Genomic DNA, 22,926 nt, shown 5'->3' on the forward strand with positions numbered 1-22,926 from the left:
CAAACTCTGCATGTAAAATAGGAAAATATGGCCCCTAATGGTTGTAAAATAATAGTTTGAAATGCTGCAATAAAATTACATTTGGGTAGCTAAATGTTAGTGTTCCAAAAAAATAATAAATATGATTTTGGATCAATTCATTAAAGTATACAAAATTTGTTTCAGTATAAATTACTAGTTTCTTAATGTTCTGTAAGATGGCAAAATACTACAATGGTGCCATGTTAAGAAACTATTTTGAGGCAGCAAAACTCTCCTGTATGATATAGTAATGATGGACGCACATCACATACATTTCTCAAAACCCATAGAATATATAACATGAAGCACTAACCTAAATGTAAACTATGGACCTTAGTTAATAATATACCAATATTGGTTTATCAATTGTAACAAATATGCCATATGCCCCATAATACAAGTTATAGTTAATAGAGGAAATTGTATGCAGGCACTGGTGGTCTGCAGGAACTCGATACTTTTAGATCAATTTTTCTATAAATCTAAAACTGCTTTAGAAAAATAAAGTCTGTTCGTTAAAAAAAAACTAGTTTGTAGGGAACTGGTTGAATTTTATTAAATAACTGGTTAGTAAATAACTTTTAAATTTTAATGTATTAATTCAATCATTAGTAATACTTTCATTGCAAATTGGTTAAAATGAGAAGGATTTTGGCACTATGTATTTCATTTATAGTCTGATATCAAACAATTACCTTTTACTATGGAATTAAAATCTTAAGGTTATCATCAAATCATAGGTTATTTGGCATTAATATTCTAGAAACTCTTTGAAGGATTAGTTCGTTAGCAAGACTACAATACTATTTCTAATGATAAAGGAAAGAGCTTAATAGCAAAGCTCTCCTCATATCCACACTTCTAAATTTTGACTTTCTGCTTTTCTACTGAGAGAATAGTTTAATTTCATAGAAAATAATGGTATCCTTAAGTGTCATGTGAGTATATTTTTCACTTTTTTAAGATCAGGAATTCTCACCTTTGTTTCACTCAATTATAACAAATAATATTGAATCTAAACCAGTCATTGCAATTCTACCTGAGGGAGCTTACACATATAAATTAACAGAATCTTTACAATTTAAAAATATTGCTCACAACAATAATAAATATTTGGCTATACTGGGAATGAATATTGGCACATATTTGCTGAGTATTGTAAAACCAAGTATCTTGGCAGCTTCTCCTTGTATAAGAAAGTTTAGAAATGACAGAAAGGCAATCTCCATTCCAACACATTTTAATTTGTTGTTTAGAACTCTGTGGTGTCAGACAGCAAACTTATAAACATGATTTTTTTAAATGCCTTTGGAAACTGTCCTAGTACAATATTTATAGCTCATTATATTCAAAGTATAAAGCACTGACTTTTAAATCAGTTGCATGAATTATAACTCAGTGCCATGATGACATGAATAATAATGTAAAAATCAGATTCATAATTTACAAAAATGTTGGTTGATAGATTGAAAAATTGATATTTAAATCAGGCATTTAAAATGTATGAATAAAAATTTTTAATCAACATGAAAATATCATTTGGGGGATTAATGTTAGAGTTATAAATAGAAATTCATGTATTTTTCACGTTTTGCTGCCACTGTCAATATTTACATGACAAAAGTTTAAACAATACTATGTAGTCAACCCGAATTATTTCAGATGTGGCAGAATTGACAACAGCCAAAACTCACATCGAAAACATTGACACATTCATCACCAAGCATCATGTCTTCAACTCAAGTATCACTTGAACTTTTCCCATCTTTTTATCACAAATATATTATTTCCAAAATCTTGACCCTGACTATGGCTATACACACACACATATACACATGAATAAATATATACATGTAAATGTAGATAGACACTTGGAGTAACTATGCAGAATCACATTTATAAAATAAAACAAATCATTTATCAACTTCTAGAAAATAATGGAGTTTTTAGTATATCTTTTTCACTAAGATATACGAAAATAGTGGTAAAGATAAACAAATGTTACCAAAGTATAACAGGGTTAATGTGGCTTTTGGTAGATTTTTATATAAAAGCCATTCGCATTAATGGCTTCTCAGAACAGTGAGAGAGAAAATAACAACCTTCACCCATCAACTTACATTATAAAGGAGCAGGTTCAAAGTGCTGACAAATGTACCATTGTTCTCCCTCACAGAAATAGCAGCTGAGGACCTAAAACAGATTGAGGAAAAGGAAGGCATTGATGAGATTTTAAATTAAAAGTTTCAGTTATACCTTAATGTTAGATTTAAGGCAGCAGAACTCTGAGTATCCTGACATACTTTACACTAGACTCAGAGTGTGCACACTGTTTAAATCACTGAGCAGAGAAATAATCAAAAAGCAAGAGGGACTAAGTAAAGACAAACTGTTCTTTATGATCTTTTTATTTATAAAGGAAACTTTTTTACATTTTTTATTACATATGAGACTTTTGCAGAAAAACATCATCCCCAAAAAATCTGACTCTGATGCAAATACATTTTCATTACTTCCACTTCAATAGAAGTTTCATGAGATCAGGGACTTTGTTTTACTTTGTTCACTGTTGGAACATTGCATAGTACATAGTAGGTGTTTAATAAATATTTATTGAATAAATGAATAGATTTCCATGCACACTGAAGTTTAGGAATGTATTTAGTGGGGAAGTTGAGGGGAGCAGAGTGAAAGACTACGACCTACTTCCTTCTGCACCTGTATCCTTTTGACTCAAGGCCTTTCTTCTCTTGTTTTCCACATGAAAATCTTGCTTTTGACCAAGTTGTTTATCATCATTGTGCCATTAAATCATTTATGAATATATTTTATCTGAAGCAAAATGTGTCCTTCACATTCCCTTGTGACTAAGATTAAACAATAACTTTACCTTTGTGATAGAAAATCCTAGAACTGGAGAGGGAAAGGTTTTACTCAATCACCCCATTTTGTCAAAAATATTTCACAGATCCATGTGGTTATATTGTAACATGGATGTAAACCTGTCTTGCAGTATGTGCTCTGGGAGTAATGAATGAATACGTGACTATAAACAAAAGGCAGTGACCTCAGTCCATGTCTGAAGCTCTTTGTCTCTGGGTGACACCACGTTTCCTGGGAATCATCAGCATCTGTGCAGGTGACACCTCAGCAGGAGGCATGGCAACCTCAGATTTGGGGGCAGGAGGGTCCAACAGTGAGAGATACAGCAGAGAATGAAGCCAGGCAGGAACCAACAGTGCAATGATTGAATGTTCTAATCACTGGAAACATGACAGGCCCTTCTGGACTGCATAAGCACCCAGGGTTCTTGGGTTTTGGGGTAGCTCTGAAGGGAGCTAGGAGAATCCAAGGCAGACACCTGACTAGCTTGAGCCAGTTTTAATTTGTGGGGGAGGAGGGGGGGATTAAAACTGACCTATTGACATGCATCATAACAATAACATTTATAGATAGGTAGATAGATAGATAAGACTTATATGGTTTCCATTAGACTTTTAGCTATTCTCAACAAATCCTGCTATCTTTATAAGTCCCTCAAGGATAAAAATGACTCACACAAAAAGACAATATGAGAAAGCAAGAATAAAATGCTACTTACGAAGCAAGCTGGGTATTATTAACCAGGTATTCCAATGGATAACTACAACTAAATTTGTAAAGAAGCCCAGGTAGATAGCTGATAATTGTTGGTGGGTCCGGAGTATCAATATATCCTGAAATATTTCCTATTTGCACTGAAGTTGCATTTCCATAAGCACTGACTCCAGGAATTGTGGATACCTGTTAGAATGGTAGGTCAAGCTCAGCCATTAAATAGTTACATATAAATCTAGGCATTTCATATGCAAAATAAAACATTAGACCAGATTACTTCTAGGGTCTGTTGCAACTATAACAAAGCATGGTTTTGAAATTATACACATATAATGCTTACTTATACGTGATCATATGTCTTTTTTTCCTCCCTGTCATAAAGAGAGATTTTATTTTTTTCCCTTTTTAATCAGTTTTTTTTTCCTGTCTTATCCTTTTTAGTTTTTATTGGAGTAGAGTTGATTTACAGTGTTGTGTTACTTTCTGCTGTACAGCAAAGTGAATCAGTTATACATGTACATATATCCACTCTTTTTTAGATTCTATTCCCAGATAGGTCATTACAGAGTATTGAGTAGTAGGTTCTTATTAGTTATCTATTTTATATACAGTAGGGTGTATATGTCAATCCCAATCTCCCAGTTTATCCCTTCCCCCTTCCCCCCTTTGCAACCATAAATTTATTTTCTATATTTGTTACTCTATTTCTGTTTTGTAAACAAATGGTTCATTTGTACCATTATTTTAGATTTCATATATAAGAGATATCATATTTGTCTTTCTCTGTCTGACTCATATGCATCTTTTAACTAAATAAAACTTCAATTACCCAAGATACTTTACTCATATTTCATAAATAAGAAAGTAGAGAGACTTATATGTTACTTGTTATACTGCAACAAGTAATCTGAAAACGCTCATGGGTAAAGTCCAAATTCCATGGCATGGCCTAAAAGACGCTTGTTAATTTGACCTGGGCTCACATTCTTGGTTAATAATGCCCCAGCCCCAAGGCCCTTGTTGCTCTGGGCTTTGTGCATACTCCTCCTGCCTCCTCTCTTCCCCTGCTCACCACGACATATCCTACTCCTCCCCTGGATCTCATCTTCCCTGGAAACTTCTCCTGACACCCCCACAGCTTCTATCTCCATCACAGAAGCAGTCATAGTGCATGAGCAGTCTAACTCAGCACACCCGCATCCATCATTAGAGCTCTTTGTGGGAAGGGGACCCTCTCAGTCTTGTTTGCCTTTGTCTCTTCAGCATAGATCAGTAACACCAGCATCCTGGGGCCCTCGAGATAAATTTTGAACGAATGAATTAAGGTCACAAATTTTCTGAGGGTCAATCTTCTCAGGGTTTTCCTCTTTGTTTCATGTAGATTCTCATCCCCTTCCAGGGCAATAGTTCACAGGTGGGTTGCAGAGGGGTCATGAACTCTCAGAATTTATATAAAAATATTGTCCATGTGTATATTTTCCTGGGACTGATTAGCTTTCATTGGATTCTCCCAGCCCACTAAAATTTAAGAACCACTATTTCAGGAATAATCAATAATGTTCTTGACCTTCATAATACCATTGGGCTTCTCCCACCATTTCAAATACAATATGATGCTCAATTAGTATTTTTTTAGCAGATATTATGGAGACCTATAACATTTAATTTTCAACAAGAGAATGCACTTTATACATGAACCTAGGAGCACATGGACAAAGCTGAAGCAATTATCTAGCTGATTCATGAAGAGAACCAGAACCATTGTAAATGAAAACATTTTGATTCTAATCCAAATGATTTAGTAGTCTACATAATTTTTCCCATATAGGACTGTCCTTGGTGCAGACTCCAAAGCTGGTGACATCTAAGACAAAAATAAAAAATAAGTAAATCTTCCTGTCTGCACATCATTTGCCTGACTTCCTAGCTAAAGATGCAAATTCTGTCTGTGAAGAGAAACACACACACACACACACACACACACACACACACGCGCATCTCATATTTATACCAGAGTAATTCAGCTCTAAAAAAAAATGAAGGTACACACACATGTACACATACACACACACACACATTTTCCTGGCATTTCTGCCAAACTGTATTTCCAGCAGCAGGGTAGGACTGAAGTCGAGAATAGAAAGCTCCTTAAAGGGGAGGCCTTGGGATACCGTGGAAGGAAGGCAGTGCTGCGGCTCTCCACAGGGGCTCCCTTCCTCCAAAAGGAAGCTGGGATGTGTAATAATCAACGTGCATCACCCTCCCTCACTCTCCCTTAGGCCCACTTCATAGCCTCTCTGCACACAACCAGGAGAGATGAATAAACGGTTTTAATAAAAAGAGTCAACAACACTCAAGCTGTAGACTTGGAAACGGTCATGGGCACAATATTCTAACTGCCCTCCGGGAAAAGATAAAGGAGATTCAAAGAAATCTCTTTTTCCTATTTCCTATCTCTCACCACGTCTTAAAATCCCTGCCCTTAGAATAATCAAGCCTTCCCCCTTAATTCCAAACAATAATTTATCAAGAGGAAAAGTCAATCTCTCCTTCTTCGCGGGGCTAAGTAGTCACGCTCATTGAATCTTCTTTTTGCCTTTGCTAGGATTAACCAATAAGACTATATTTAAACAAACAAAAGGAAAAATACTGCTAAATGAATTTTAGTTTAACACTCCCCAAATTACAATATTTTTACCTCAATTAATTTTAATTCCTAGGAGCGTGAATGCCTCTTTCAATTCTATTTTTGGTGTTCAATGCATGAATAAGTAAATGAACAGTGTAGACTAATGGTTCTCATTCAAGGTGGAAATATTTGAAGTGGTGTTTTGATTTTCACAATGATTGGAGAGGGCGTGCTACTGCGATTTCCTGGGTAAGATTAGGTAACATTTTGAAATTCAAAGGAAGGTCCCACAGGAAGAAATATTTCACACTGGAAATGCTAATAGCCCTCTTTTACAAAACAATGGTGTGGTAAACACCATACCTTGAAGATTCAAAGTTTCTCATTCTATATTTCATCTTTCTTCCTGAATGAAGTCACTAAGAAGTAACAGGCCAAGTGATCCATTGCCAACCTCACTGGAATATAAAAGATACTTCCAGGGGTTCACAGGAAGATGGCGGAGGAGTAAGACATGGAGATCACCTTCCTCCCCACAAATACTTCAAGAACACATCTACGTGTGGAACAGCCGCTATAGAACACCTACCAAACGCTTGCAAGGGATTTCAGATTTCCAAAAAGGCAAGAAAATCCCCACATAACTGGGTAGAGCAAAAGAAAAAAGGGAAAAAAGAGAGACAAAGGAATCAGGACAGGACCTGCCTCTCTGGGAGAGAGCTGTGAAGGGGGAAACGTTTCCACACGCTAGGAAGCCCCCTCACCAGTGGGCATGGAGGGAGCTTTGGAGCCTCAGAGGAGAGGGCAGCAACAGGTGTGCAGAGGACAGAGTGGAGAGATTTCCACACCGGGGATCAGTGCCAACCAGCACTTCCCAGCCTGAGACACTTGTCTGCTTGCCCGAGGCTTGGGCTTTGGAGGTCGGACTCCAGGGAGAGGACTGGGGTTGGCTGCGTGGGACAGGCTAGGAGGGTTAGTACACCACAGCTAGCTGGGACAAAGTCTGGGAAAAAGCCTGGGCCTGATGGAGAGGCAGGAGACCTTTGTTTTGGGGTGCCCGAGAGGCAACCCACCACAGGAGCTTCCTGCCCTGCACGCTCACAGACAGCGGGGCAGTGCCCACACGAGCATGGGCACGAGCCGTGGCTGATATCTCAGAACCCAGAGGCTGCTGCTGATGCCACCAAGGGTTCTGTGTGTAAGGCAGGTCACTGTCCACACCCTCCCAGCAGCCTGTGCAGCCTGCCACGACCGAGGGTCCCGCAATCTGGGGCCAGCTTCCCCAGGAGAACACACAGCACGCATTGGGCTCTTGCAACTTTATGCCAGACTCTGCTGCTGCAGGCACCCTCCGAACATTTCACTTGTGACTGCCACATCCCTTCCTCTACCCCCCTGCCAACCCCCCTGGCCTAAGTGAGCCAGTGAGCCCTAATCAGCCACTGCTTTCACTCCGCTTGCTTGGGAGGGGAACAGACTCCTGAAAATGGCCCACACACAGAGGCAGGGCCAAATCCAAAGCTGAACCCCAGGGGCTGTGCAACCAGAGAAGAAAAAAGGGAAATATCTCCTTGCAGCCACAAGAGCATACCTGAATAGACAAGTGGTCTCGCAATTGAGACTGTGGACTTTGGAGGCAGCTGTGGGCTTTGAGGGCAAGTACACATGGAAGTAAGACCAGATCAGAGTCTGAGCTGGCCCCATAGTACCCACAGCAGGTCCAGAGACCTAACTAGAAGTATTAGAGGACTTTTGGGTAGGCAGGGATTGGCTGTGGTTCACTGTGGGGGCAAGGACACTGACAACCAAGGCCACAGGAAAATATTATCCTTTTTTGTTTGTTTGTTTGCTTGTATGTTTGGTTCTTTTTGATTTGCTCTGTTGTTCTTTTTCTATTATTCTTTTAATTTTAATTTTTATATACTTGTTCTTTTCTTTTACTTTTTATGCTATTCTTTTAATATGTTTTTAATTTTACTTATTACTTTTTACCTATTTCTTTCATTTTTGGGTTTGTTTATTAGTTTGGTTGCTCTCTTCTCCTTTGTTTTCACTTTTTTTTTCTTTTTTCTTTTTGTGAGTGTGTGGGTGTCAGTTTCTTTGTGTGATTTTGACTGTTTGGTTTTGCTTTTACCATGTGTCTTGGGGTGTTGTCTATTTGTTTTTGTTTTTTTTTTCTCTTCTTCTTCCTCTGTTTCTCCCACACCAGGTGGCTTGCAGGGTCTTGGTGCTCTGGCCAGGGAATGGGCCTGAGCCTCCAAAGTGGGAGAGCCAAATCTAGGACATTGGACCACCAGAGAACTCCCAGCCCCATGGAATATTACTCGGTGAAAGCTCTCCCAGAGGACTGTGTCCAAATACTAAGACCAGGCTCCATCCAAGGGCCAGCAAACTCCAGTCCTGGATGCCTCATGCCAAACAACTAGCAAGACAGGAACACAATCCACCCATCAGCGGACAGGCTGCCTAAAGTCATACTAAGCTCACAGATACCCCAAAACAAACCACTGGACTCAGCCCTGCCCATCAGAGGGACAAGATTCAGCCCACCCCCCAGGACACAGGCACAAGTCACACCCACCAGGAAGCCTACACAAGCCACTGGACCAAACTTACCCCCTGAGAACGGATAATAGCAGTAAGGGGGACTATGATCCTGCAGACTGCAGACAGGAGACCCCAAACACAGTAAGTTAAACAAAATAAGAAGACAGAGAAATATGCAGCAGATTAAGGAGCAAGGTGAAAACCCACAAGACCAAACAAATGAAGAGGAGATGGTCAGTCTACCTGAAAAGGAATTCAGAGTAGTGATAGTAAAGATGATGCAAAATCTCGGAAATAGAATAGAGGAAATACAAGAAACGTTTAAAAGGACCTAGAAGAATTAAAGAGCAAACAAACAGTGATGAAGAACACTGTAATGAAATTAAAAATACTCTAGAAGGAATCAATAACAGAATAACTGAGGCAGAAGGATGGATAAGTGAGCTGGAAGATAGAATGATAGAAACAACTGCTGCAGAGCAGAATAAAGAAAAAAGAATGAAAAAAATAGAGGACACTCTCACAGACCTCTGGAGCAACATTAAATGCACCAACATTCAAATCATAGGGGTCCCAGAAGAAGAAGAAAAGAAGAAAGGGTCTGAGAAAATATTCAAAGAGATTACAGTGGAAAAATTCCATAACATGGGAAAGGAAATAGTAAATCAAGTCCAGGAAGCACAGAGAATCCCATATAGGATAAACCCAAGGAGAAACTTGCCGAGGCGGATATTAATCAAACTAGCAACAATTAAATACAAAGAAAATATATTAAAAGCAGTAAGGAAAAAGCAACAAATAACATACAAGGGAATCCCCACAAGGTTAACAGCTGATTTTTCAGCAGAAACTCTTCAGGCCAGAAGGGAGGGGCAGGATGTATTTAAAATGATAAAAGAGAAAAATCTACAACCAAGATTACTCTACCCAGCAAGAATCTCATTCAGATTTGATGCAGAAATCAAAAGTTTTACAGACACGCAAAAGTTAAGAGAATTCAGCACCACCAAACCAGCCATAACAACAAATACTAAAGGAACTTCTATAGGTGGGAAACATAAGAGAAGAAAAGGACCTACAAAAACAAACCCAAAACAATTAAGAAAATGGTAATAGGAACATACATATTGATAATTACCTTAAATGTGAATGGATTAAATGCTCCAACTAAAAGACACAGACTGGCTGAATGGATACAAAAACAAGATCCCATTACATGTTATCTACAAGAGACCCACTTCATGGACACATACAAACTGAAAGTGAGGGGATGGAAAAAGATATTCCTTGCAAGTGAAAATCGAAAGAAAGCTGGAGTAGCAATACTCATATCAGACAAAATAGACTTTAAAATAAAGACTATTACAAGAGACAAGGAAGGACACCACATAATGATCAAAGGTCAATCCAAGAAGATATAACAATTGTAAATATCTACGCACCCAACATAGGAGAAACTCAATACATAAGGCATAAAAGGGGAAATTGACAGTAACACAATAATAGTAGGGGACTTTAACACTCTACTTACACCAATGGACAGATCATCCAAACAGAAAATAAGAAACACAAGCTGTAAATGACACATTAGACCAGCTAGACTTAACTGATATTTATAGGACATATCATCCAAAAACAACAGAATATGCCTTCTTCTCAAGTGCACATGGAATGTTCTACAGGAGAGATCACATCTTGGATCACAAATCAAGTCTCAGTAAATTTAAGAAAATTGAAATTGTATCAAGCATCTTTTCCAACCACAACATTATGAGACTAGATGTGAATTACAGGGAAAAAAAGCTGTAAAAAATACAAACACATGGAGGCTAAAAAACACACTACTAAGTAACCAAGAGATAACTGAAAACATCAAAGAGGAAATCAAAAAATACCTGGAGACAAACAAAAATGAAAACACAATGATCCAAAATGTATGGGATGCAGCAAAAGTGGTTTTAAGCAGGAAGTTTATAGCAATATAATCCTACCATAAGAAATAAGAAAAATCTGGAATAAACAATCTAACCTTACACCTAAAACAATTAGAGAAAGAAGAACAAAAAATCCCAAAGCTAGAAGGAAGAAAGAAATCATAAAGATCAGATCAGAAACAAATGGAAAAGAAATGAAAGAAATAATAGCAAAGGCCAATAAAACTAAAAGCTGGTTGTTTGAGAAGATAAAGAAAATTGATAAACCATTAGCCAGACTCCTCAGAAAAAAAGGGAAAAGACTCAAATCAACAGAATTAGAAATGAAAAAGGAGAAGTAAAAACTGACACTGCAGAAATACAACTGATCATGAGAGACTACTACAAACAACTATATGCCAATGAAATGGACAACCTGGAAAAAATGGACAAATTCTTAGAAAAGTACAACCTTCCAAGACTGAACCAGGAAGAAATAGGAAATATGAAGAGACCAATCATGAGCACTGAAATTGAAACTGTGATTAAAAATCTTCCAACAAACAAAAGCCCAGGACCAGAGGGCTTCACAGGCGAATTCTATCAAGCATTTAGAGAAGAGCTAATACCTATTCTCCTCAAACTCTTCCAAAATATAGCAGAAGGAGAAACACTTCCAAACTCATTTTATGAGGCCACAATTACCCTGATACCAAAAGCAGACAAAGATGTCACAAAAACAGAAAATTACAGGCCAATATCACTGACGAACATAGATGCAAAAATCCTCAACAAAATACTGGCAAAAAAAAAAATCCAACAGCACATTAAAAGAATCATACAACATGATCAAGTGGGCTTTATCTCAGGAAGGCAAGGAGTCTTCAGTATATGCAAATCAATCAATGTGATACACCATACTAACATATTAAAGGACAAAAACCATATGATGATCTCAATATAAGCAGAAAAAGTTGTCAACAAAATTCAACACCCATTTATGATAAAAACTCTCCAGAAAGTGGGCATAGAGGGAACCTACCTCAACATAATAAAGGGTATATATGACAAACCCACAGCCAAAGTCATTTTCAATGGTGAAAAACTGAAAGCCTTTCCTCTAAGATCAGGAATAAGACAAGGGTGCCCATTCTTACCACTATTATTCAACATACTTTTGGAAGTCTTAGCCATGGCAATCAGAGAAGAAAAAGAAATAAAAGGAATACAAATTGGAAAGGAACTAAAACTGTCACTGTTTGCAGACAATATGATACTATACACAGGAAATCCTAAAGATGCCACTAGAAAACTACTAGAGTTAATCAAAGAATTTGGCAAAGTAGCAGGATACAAAATTAATGCACAGAAATCTCTTGCATTCCTATACACTAACAATGAAAAATCAGGAAGAGAAATTAAGGAAATAATCCCATTTACCACTGCAACAAAAAAATAAAATACCTATGGATAAATCTAACTAAGGAGGCAAAACACCTGTATGTAGAAAACTATAAGACACTGATGAGAGAAATCAAAGATGATACAAACAGATGGAGAGATACACCATGTTCTTGGATTGGAATAATCAACATTGTCAAAATGACTATACAATCAAATCAATCTAAAGATTCAATGCAATCCCTATCAAATTACCAATGGCATTTTTCACAGAACTAGAACAAAAAATTATACAATTTATATGGAAACACAAAAGACCCCGAATAGCCAAAGCAATCTTGAGAAGGAAATATGGAGCTGGGGGAATCAAGCTCCCTGACTTCAGACTATACTGCAAAGCTACAGTAATCAAGATAGTAATCAAGACTGGCACAAAAACAGAAATATAGATAAATGAAACAGGATAGAAATCCCAGAGATAAAACCATGCACATACGGTCACCTTATCTTTGACAAAGGAGGCAAGAATATTCAATGCAGAAAATACAGCCTCTTCAATAACTGGTGCTGGGAAACCTGGACAGCCATGTGTAAAAGAATGAAATTAGAACATTCCCTAACACCATACACAAAAATAAATTCAAAATGGATTAAAGACCAAAATGTGAGGCCAGACACTACAAAACTCTTAGAGGAAAACGTAGGCAGAACACTCTATGACATAAATGACAGCAAGATCCTTTTTGACCCACTTCCTAGAGTAATGGAAACAAAAACAAAAATAAACAAATGGGACCTAATGAAACAAATGTTTTTGCACAGCAAAGGAAACCATAAACAAGACAAAAGAAAAACCCTCAGAATGGGAGAAAATACTTGCAAATGAAGCAACTGACAGAGGATTAATCCCCAAAATATACAAGCAGCTCATGCAGCTCAATATCAAAAAACAAACAACCCAATCCAAAAATGGGCAGAAAACCTAAACAGACATTTCTCCAAAAAAGACATAAAGATGGCCAAGAGGCACATGAAAAGATGTTCAACATCACTAATCATTAGAGAAATGTAAATCAAAACCACAGTGAGGTATCAACTCACACCAGTCAGAATGGCCATCATCAAAAAATCTAGGAACAATAAATACTGGAGAGGGTGTGGAGAAAAGGGAACCCTCATGCTCTGTTGGTGGGAATGTAAATTGATACAGCCACTATGAAGAACAGTATGGAGGTTTCTTAAAAAACTAAAAAGAGAACTACCATATGGCCCAGCAATCCTACTACTGGGCATATGCCCTGAGAAAACCATAATTCAAAGAGATACATGTATCACAATGTTCATTGCAGTACTATTTACAATAGCCAGGTCATGGAAACAACCTAAATGTGCATCAACAGATGAATGGATGAAGATGTGGTACATATATGCAACGGAATATTATTCAGCCATAAAAAGGAACGAAATCGAGTTATTTATAGTGAGTTTGATGTACCTAGAGACTGTCATACAGAGTGAAGTAAGTCAGAAAGAGAAAAACAAATACCGTATACTAATGCATATATAGTAAATCTAGAAAAATGGTACAGATGAACAGAGTGGCAGAGCCGGAATAAAGATGCAGATGTGGAGAATAGACTAGAGGACACAGAAGGGGATGGAGAAACTGGGAAGTAGTGAGAGTGTAGTACTGACATATATACACCACCAAATGTAAAATAGACAGCTAGTGGGAAGCTGCTGCATACACAGGGAGATAAGATTGGTCCTTTGTGATGACCTAGAGGGGTGGGATAGGGAGGGTGGGAGGATGGCTCAAGAGGGAGGAGATATGGGGATATATGTATACATATAGCTGAGTCATTTTGTTGTACAGCAGAAACTAGCTCAACATTGTAAAGCAATTATACTCCAATAAATGTGTATTAAAAAAATAAAAATAAAAAATAAATGATATGTCCAAAAAAAGCATGAGGAACATAGCTAATGATAAACTGTAGAGAAATATTCCTCAACGTCACTCACACAAAATAGTGTTGGTTAGAGTAGCACAGTTAATCTCAGGCCCCTCAACCACCAGTTACAATACACAGAACCACTATTGCAAAATAAAACTGAATGCTGTGGAGCAGAAGCCTCAAACAGGCAAAGGAAGTGATTTGTTCAGTTTTATTGGGATTTTTTCTCAAAAGATAGATTGGGCTTCTGCTTATTTCATGAAACGGGGAGATTTTTTTTAGTTATGATCCCCACACCTAGCACACAATTTCATACTAATCTTACCACTAAATTGTTTCCACAGCCCTCCAAGGTGCTGAGATTGATGATGAAAATGACCACCGCAGGAAAGGTATTGTTATTGATGAACCCCCTGCAGTGAGAATCGCCATGCCTTCCATTCAGTGCCAGGTCTGTTTCAGAATAACCGGAGAAAAGTACTGTGCAAAAATTAATCTTCATTGTAATGGCCTGGACCCCACAGTAGACATTGATGTCTCTTTCAGCTGAAATAAAAAATATAAAAAATAAACAAATCATGAAAGCACAGCACGGGTCCAAGAATAACTTTAACATCCTCTGAGGTAGTTTCATCCCCTCGGTCTGTTTAACTCATTCCTATACTGTACTTCAACACAGCATAATACAATGTGAAAGTATTATGAAAAATAGCCAGGAAAAATAGTCTTTGATTTAGTTATTTCAGGAGAGATCTTTGAGTGTAGAGATTATAGTTCATCTCTGTTTCCTTGTGCCTGGAGTACAGTGGATGTGAATTAAATGTTGGCCAAGTAGTGTAAAATGATTGGAGAATTGAGTGGAAAAAATTAGGTCACTGAGGAAGTTCAGAAGAGAGTAACTGAATTATTTAGATCACCTGTCTAGAGTAGTGACATTCACTACAATTGATGCATTTTTCCAAGTGTAAGGAAGAAGCCGTTAAAATCCATCCTAAACCAAATTGTTGAGCACTTTGGTGTTTTGTAACCCATCTTACCCAGGATGTAGAAACAAAAGCCATCCATCCAGATTCAGTTTTATTTTATTAAATTATTCTAGAGAGGAAGAGAATGAAAACTAATCTGTTGATATTAGTCAGAAATCCATAGTCTATCCCAAGAAAAATTTGTCAATTACTATCATAAATAAAAGCAATGAACCAGGCATGAAAATGTAAAACACAACTTGCAGTTCTCCATGATTCTGTGAATTACCAGTGATGGGATCTATTCCAAGTCTATAGAGGTGAGCAGGCACACACACACTCACACACACACACACACACTCACACACACACCACACTCATGCACACAAGATTTTCATATCTCTAGTTATTTTTCTACATGTAATGAAGAAAATATACATAGAAAATGGAGAATTTGGCTGCTGCTAGGTAATTCCCCAGTGGCAGAAGCTTTTACTTTTATTTACTTTTGTTTATTATGGTAACTGTTACAGGTTGAACTGATTCCCTTCCTCGAGAAAACAAAACAAAACAAAACATATTGAATATTAACCCTCAGTACCTTAGAATGTGACCTTATTTGGAAATAGGGTTATTGAAGATGTAATTAGTTTAGATGAGGTCATACTGGAGTAGGGAGGGTCTCTAATCCTGTATGATCAGGTGTTCTCATAAAAGGAATATCATGGAGTGATGCACCTACAAGCCAAGGAACAGCAAAGACTGCCAGCAAACCACCAGAAGATGGGAAGAGTCTAGGAAGGATTCTGTCCAGTCTCAGATGGAGTTTAGTGCTACTGATACCTTGATTTTGAACTTCTGCCCTCTGGAATTGGGACGAAATAAATTTCTATTGTTTTAAGTCACTCTGCTTGTGTCACTTTGTTACAGACTTAGGAAATTAATACAGTAACCCTACCACTCTTTAACACTCTTGTTTTCACCACTGAGATAAAGAATCTGAAACATACATCCGGTTGGTTTTCAAAGTGTGAAAACAAACAAATAAAAATGGGTTAGGCTATTTGGAGAAATCACCTTGATTGTCCAAAAAAGGAAAAACAAACAAAATAAAATATTTTTTGGTAAATGATCTAAGTAATACGTAAATGTCATTCATGATTTTTTGGCATAAAGTTAATTTGCTTAAATATACCAGTTCTAACCTAAGGGTAAAAAGTATTCAATAGCATATTTCCTTGGACTGTTTATCCTGCATACTGGATTTTGTTGGTTAAGTGGGTCATATTTTGAGGATACAAATAAATCAAAATGGAAATTTCTATGTTCGGTTATGATTTTAAACTCAATACAAAGAAGAAAAAATTTTTTTCATAGCAAAAGATAGAAAAATAAGAAAAATCTTTTTCATGGCCTAAAAGCAAATATTAGGCTAGTTATTATAGAAAACTCCAAGCAATATTCCCTTTGTAGGCGGAAAATAAAATGAATTCATTATGAAGTATACTGTGCCAACATGGAAAATAATAAATACCACTTAAAATTAGGAGGATATCTCTAATAGCTTTCAACATTAGCTGCTCAAATGCAACTATAATTTTTAAATGATGCTGTTATTAAAATAATGAGTTCATTTTAACAAATGCTTGAGTGTTTCAAACATTCAAACTTCAAATTACATCTTAAATCTGTTGATTTTTCTCCATCTTTATACTTTTCCTTGGCCCATGCCATCATTATCTTTTCCCCTAGCATATTATATTAACTTTCTAACTGGTTCCTTTATTTCTACTCTTAATACCCTCTGATTAGTACAGCTGTTAAAACATGAATCCAATTATGTTGCCCCTTTGCATAGATCTTCAACAGTTATTCATTTCACTCAGGCCAAAAGTCCAAATCTTGAACTAGGTTCTCAACACTCTCTGTGATCCACCACCTGCCTACCTCTGCATTCTCAACTTCTATTATCTCCCTTTCTCCCTACATCTGGTTCATTGAACTTTTTGCGGTTCTTTAAATGAATCACACTGGGTGATAGAAGCCAGAAGAGTGGTTACCTCTGGAGGAAAACTGTCTAGAATAGAGGAAACAAGCAAAATTTGGAGGGTGATAAAATTGTTCTCTCTCTTCACATGGATGGTGATAACATGAGTATATACGTATGTTAAAATTTCAAGCCACACTCTTAAAATTGCTGCATCTAATTTTATATGTTATTCCTCAATAAAATACAGTGAGCATCTTAAAAAGCCTAATATAGGTTGCACAAGATCCTCAATCAATCTTCTTTCCTCTCTGTAGGATGCTTCTCCTATTCCCAATCTTTGTCTGAGAAACTCCTACTTATCCCTCGGGTCTCGAATTTCATTGTCTTTTTCCCAAAAACTTTCCTCACCCCAAATCTAAATTATGCTATTCTGCCTTATGCTGTCTTATTGACTTGGAATCAAATATGTATTTGTATAATTGTCTTCTCAATAAATTGAAAGTCCCAGAAAGCAAGAAGCTATGATATTCATTGATGTACTCCGTTATGGGGCAATAGACTGCAATAAGGATGCACTAAGTAGTGGTCCTTTTTCTCAGGGAGATCACAGTCCATAAGGAGAGATAGATGTGGCCCACATTTACAGAAAGATTGGCAGAGACCCACGGGGTGGCATAGAAAGAGAACCTCACCCAGACCAGTTGATTAGGAACAGCTTTCTGAAGAAGAAAGCATTGAGCTGAGTTTTGAAGTATCGGTAAGAGTTAGCTACATAAAGAAGTGAGAAACTTGCACAAAGGGGACAACATGATTCATGACACAAGTGTGAAATCAATATACTCAGGCGGATTTGGAGCTGGACACTTCCATTTACATCTGAATTTAAAAAGCAAAGGTGGAAATGGTGGGGAATGAGGCCAAGTAGCAAGCACACAGGTAAGATCACAGGAAAACTTCACATACAAAATAGTCTCTGTAAGGTAGCAAAGTGTGTCCTTAAATGTAAAATAAAATTCTCAACTACTGGAGCATGCACTAAGAACTCTCCTTATGCCTAGCAAAATAGAGAATGAGTTTCATTGCATTACTTGGCATACCATAAATGTATGGAAGTTAATACATATCATTAAACATGTTATAAGAGAGGTATCATTTCCTTAACTTAAACCAACTAAAGATTTTAGCTTCTTCACCTTTGTTCAAGAATTAATTGATGCCAATGCTAGCTTAACAACGGCAGTGATTGCTTTGTCCAGACGTAGTGCTCTCTTCTGTTTTCTGCTTTACAACTGGAGGCTTGTAACCCCTGCAATGGAACTGAATTTGCTACAAGCTGATCTCACTGGGAGAAACAATAACAAACTAAAGACTTTATAGTGTAAGAAAGAGATCTGTTCAAATCCATCCTAACCTAGCTTTCTAAAGACTTTTCACTGTCCCCTCCGAGGAACACATTTTTCCCTGGTTGTAGATACTGAAGACATCTATTCAGCACAACTTTTCCATTTGTGAGACGTTGAGGGGAAAAAAATTCCAAAGGGCAATTTCTGCCAAAAGTAGAGAAATTTTTTTTCAGCTACTGAATAACAACAACTAAAATTTTGGGGCCTTTTTATTGTCCAATCCCTGGCCTGAATTGCAATGTCCCTTCATACAACACTGGAGTATTAAACAATCCGATGAATACAAGCTAACGACAAAAAATAATCGAGGAATAAATATCTTTAGATGTTTGCTTTTTAGTGTTCTGTGTGTAAAGATACTAGATATGTCTAAAATGGTAGGTCTGCATACAGAGTTTATGTGCAGTTATGCTGCCAAAAGGGTGATTTTTCCCCTGATATGTAACCAAGCTAAGCTATTCATAGGAAAATTTAAAAAGCAGTATTCAATTGAATTCAGATAAAAATAAAGAGATGTTCTGCACTCCTCTTACCTACCAATCAGGCAATGAGTTTGTCTCAGATTTTCTAAAATTATGCAAATATAAATATCCTGTCATATAAATATCCTGTCACCATCTATCTTACCATGTATAAAAACATAGCCTGATTTGGGGTTCACAGAATATGGTTACCATATAAACAGAGTAAAGAGAGAATGGATCCGATTCTATATGTGTGAATAAAAACATGACTCTACCTATTTACCTCCAATAAAGTTCCATTCCTAGAACACCTAATATACTTTTCCCTTTAGACATAATTAATGACAATATATTCTCAGCATATCATTCACATATCTAACAAATACATCTATTTTCTTTTCCTCAACAATTCCATACTCAACTGGCTTACATCCAATGGCATCCAGAGGAGGCTAATGATTCCTAGCTTTTGATGCATGGAAGGATTTTTATCTCATCTCAATACTGTTAAGTTTTAGACCTACATTTCCTTTCAGTAAGTGTCAGAATATCTATTTTAACATGTTTTAATGATTACCTGGATTAATAAGGGCACAGATCAATGCAAGTGTTCAAATAATTTGCACACATATATTCTGCAGTACAAACATGGAAACACCCCCAAATCGAACTGAACTCAGCACTGCAGTGCAGTGGCTCAAAATGTTCCCTCACTATTGACCTGAAAATGTAAAAATATTTTTGAAAAGCTATTCTGGGGGTCAGTGTAGAATGTAAAAAAGGGTAGAGTGCACAGGAGTTGAAGACACAAAATCAGTGCCATCAGTTTTATACAAGCTAGAGGCTATTTGGTCCCATTTATTTTCAAGATCTAAAGTACATGCCATTTCATGTTAACAAAGTATCCCAAAAAAGCGTTTATTTATATATATTGTATTTTAGTCTCTGTGCTAAACTCTGAAGATAAAGACATTAACAGGACTCCTTTACTTCAGGGAACTAATGGTTGGGTAAAGGAGACAGAGAAAAAGCAGACAACTGCAGTGCAGCCTGATAATGATATGATAGAGGTTTGAATACCATGTGATACACAACCATGTCTTGGTAGAGTAGAGCTGTTTGGAAGGGATTGTTGAGAAGAAATGAAATAGTTCCAACTAGTCAAATTTTATAAGAAATTGATTAGATGATGGCATGAAGAGAAAGGGATGTCAAACTTATGCTCAGGTTTCTAACATTAGTGACTGGGTGGATTATTCCCTGCGATAAGGAGAAGGAAAAAAGATGAGCTCAGGTTTTGAGTGACTGAGGTACATATGGGACATTCAAGTAGAAATATACAACAGGTGGTTGGAAATAAGAGTCTAATAGAGGATAGAAAAGAGTAAGAATTATAAATTTGAAAATCATTAATACTCAGTACATCAGTTATAAATAATAATAATAGATGAAATACCCACTGAGAGCACTCAGGTAAGAGAAATGCGGTGAGAACAGAAAAATAATTTCTAAGGTGTCTTTCTATAAGACTTCATTTTTCCAATGATAGATAATCGTTCTCTTCTGCTCTATACCACATCACCTTAACTATGCATCTACAATATCACCTACTTTATACCTGGGAGTAGGTATTTGCTTTCCCACTAAATTATGAACTCATTGAACACTCTGGGTTTTCCCAGACTTCCTAACAAATACTCAGCAAGTGTTTATTAAAATATGTTTAATTAAACTCTTTCACAAACAGCATGCATGATTTCTAACTTTTTAATATCAACTTTCAAGATTCACAAAGAAAATACATGCACAATGATATGGGTCATCTGGACTGTTCATCCAGAAACTCATATTTCCTATCTGTATGCTGCCAACTGCCTGAGATGATTCCTGTTTTCAGAGTTCTAGATGAACATCAAAATTCTCTAGTACCATAGAAATTTCACCTGGAAATACAAGACACTCATTCCTCAGTATCCATGGGGCATTAATTCCAGAACCACCCTCAGATACCAAAATTAAAAAAACAAAACAAAACAAAACAAACCCACAGATGCTCAAATCCCTTGCCTAAAGTGGCATACACAGTATTTGCCTAAGCACATCTTCCTATATACCTTAAATCATCTTTAGATTACTTATAATACCTAATATAATGTAAATGTTATGTAAATAGTTGTACACACAATGTAAATGCTATGTAAATATTTGCTGGTGTGCAGCAGATTCAAGTTTTGCTTTTGGGAACTTTCTGGAATTATTTCCTGAATATATTCAATCCAAGATTGGCTGAATCCACAGAAGTGGAACCTGTGGCTGTGGAGAGTCAACTCTAATTTATTTCCTGGACTCCAATAGCTATTCCAAGACCATATAATCTTAGTAGATTATAAAAGTAATTTATATATCATTTCCATTTCTATCTCTATAAAATGAGAGTAGCAATATTTGGCATTACAGAAACTTAAAATTGCTTGGAAAACAGATGTTCTATTGCTGTTTTAACACATTTTTTTAAAGTTACTTTCTCCTCTTGAGTTTTTATACAATATTGAGCAAGAAGTTTAAAAGGGGTATTGATATTTCATCTACCCAAAATACCAGCAGCTGATGAATTTAAAGTGGATTAGGAATTCAGGTTTCCCCTCTGTATTGAACAGGTTCCTTGCCACCTCAGTTTTCCACATCTGTTTCTCATTAGCAAACGCAAGCTGTTGTCTGCAGGGCTGAAGGAAATGGATACTCACTCCCAGACAAATTTTGCAGGCTTCTATTCTCACTTGCTGCTCCACATTCTTTGGAACTAGAAGAGTTCGGTAATCTTTTCAAGCAGAAAAAAGCATATAGGTTTTACTTATACAAGCAGAGAAAGTAAAAAATCCATGCAATAAAGAACTTTGTTATTAAAATAAAAAACAATTCAGAATTCTGAATTGTTCAGTCACTGAACTTGCTCATTCCTCTTCTCTCCACTGCACTTTATCACTGAAGATTAAGCAGGATGTGAAGAGCAACTGTTGCCTGGATCAGTTCTTCTGCCTCATCTGGTGTAGTAGTTGCAGTCACAGGTGCAAAGCAAAAGCAGGCATCCTCTTCACAGCTTGGAGACCAAAACACTACTACCATGAAGGAAAGCAGGAGACTAGGCCTTACTTATCTACACAGAGGGCCAGGACATATTCCCTGAGATAATCATCCCATCATCCACCCCTACTTTGTCTTTGGGCACAGAACAGTGCAATGGTTAGGCAAAGCCTAACACAAAATCAGATAGTTCATTCTGCTTGACCCACTCATGAAGTCTATCAATGAAATAGGTGATTCTCTATTTCATTTCCTGTGGAACACTGATACTCATTGAAATATTAATAGATATTACTAGAGAAAAATTTCCTTAGTCAAGGTGGACCTGAAAAAGGTAAACAAACTTTCCTACCATATGATTTTTTAAATTCCTTAATGTGGCAATTTCCATTGTGCATCTCCATTTACACATAATTTTTAAATTTTAGTTTTATTGAGATGCAATTGTACAGCACTATATAAGTTCAAGGTGTACACCATAATGACTTGGCTTGCATTTATTGTGAAATTATTACCACAATAAGTTTACTTAATATCCATCATTCATATAGACACAAAAAAAGAAAAAAAGAAAAAAATGTTTTTTTCCTTGTGATAAGAATTTTTAGGATTTACTCTCTTAGCAACTTTTAATACATTTTAAACATACCATATATCAGTGTTGACTATAATCATCATGTTTTACATTGCATCCCCAGTATTTATTTATCTTACTGTGGGAAGTTTGTACCTTTTGACCACTTTCATCTGTTCTCCTGTGCCCCCACCCCTGCATCTGGTAACCACAAATCTCTTCTCATTTTCTGAGTTTTTGTTCTTGTGTTTTAGATTCCGCATATAAATGAGATCATACAGTATTTGTCTTTCTCTGTATGACATTTCATTTAGCATAACATTTGAAGTCCATCCACGTTGTCACAAATGGCAGGATTTCCTTCTTTTTCATAGTTGAATAGT

At 36.7% G+C, this 22,926-nt stretch overlaps 1 protein-coding gene across 1 annotated transcript in view; it reads right to left on the bottom strand.

Moving 5' to 3' along the window:
- ZPLD1 (zona pellucida like domain containing 1) overlaps positions 1 to 22,926 on the bottom strand; it is a 41,217-nt gene that overhangs the window by 12,344 nt on the left and 5,947 nt on the right. The window contains exons 2-4 of the mRNA XM_057697819.1: positions 14,392 to 14,612; positions 3,623 to 3,804; positions 2,142 to 2,214 (exon numbers count right to left, since the gene is read on the bottom strand). Coding sequence (XP_057553802.1) covers positions 2,142 to 2,214; positions 3,623 to 3,804; positions 14,392 to 14,612 — 476 coding nt within the window. The remainder of the gene's footprint in view (positions 1 to 2,141; positions 2,215 to 3,622; positions 3,805 to 14,391; positions 14,613 to 22,926) is intronic.

This window comes from Hippopotamus amphibius, chromosome 10 (assembly GCF_030028045.1).
Source record: "Hippopotamus amphibius kiboko isolate mHipAmp2 chromosome 10, mHipAmp2.hap2, whole genome shotgun sequence".
Taxonomy (NCBI): domain Eukaryota; kingdom Metazoa; phylum Chordata; class Mammalia; order Artiodactyla; family Hippopotamidae; genus Hippopotamus; species Hippopotamus amphibius.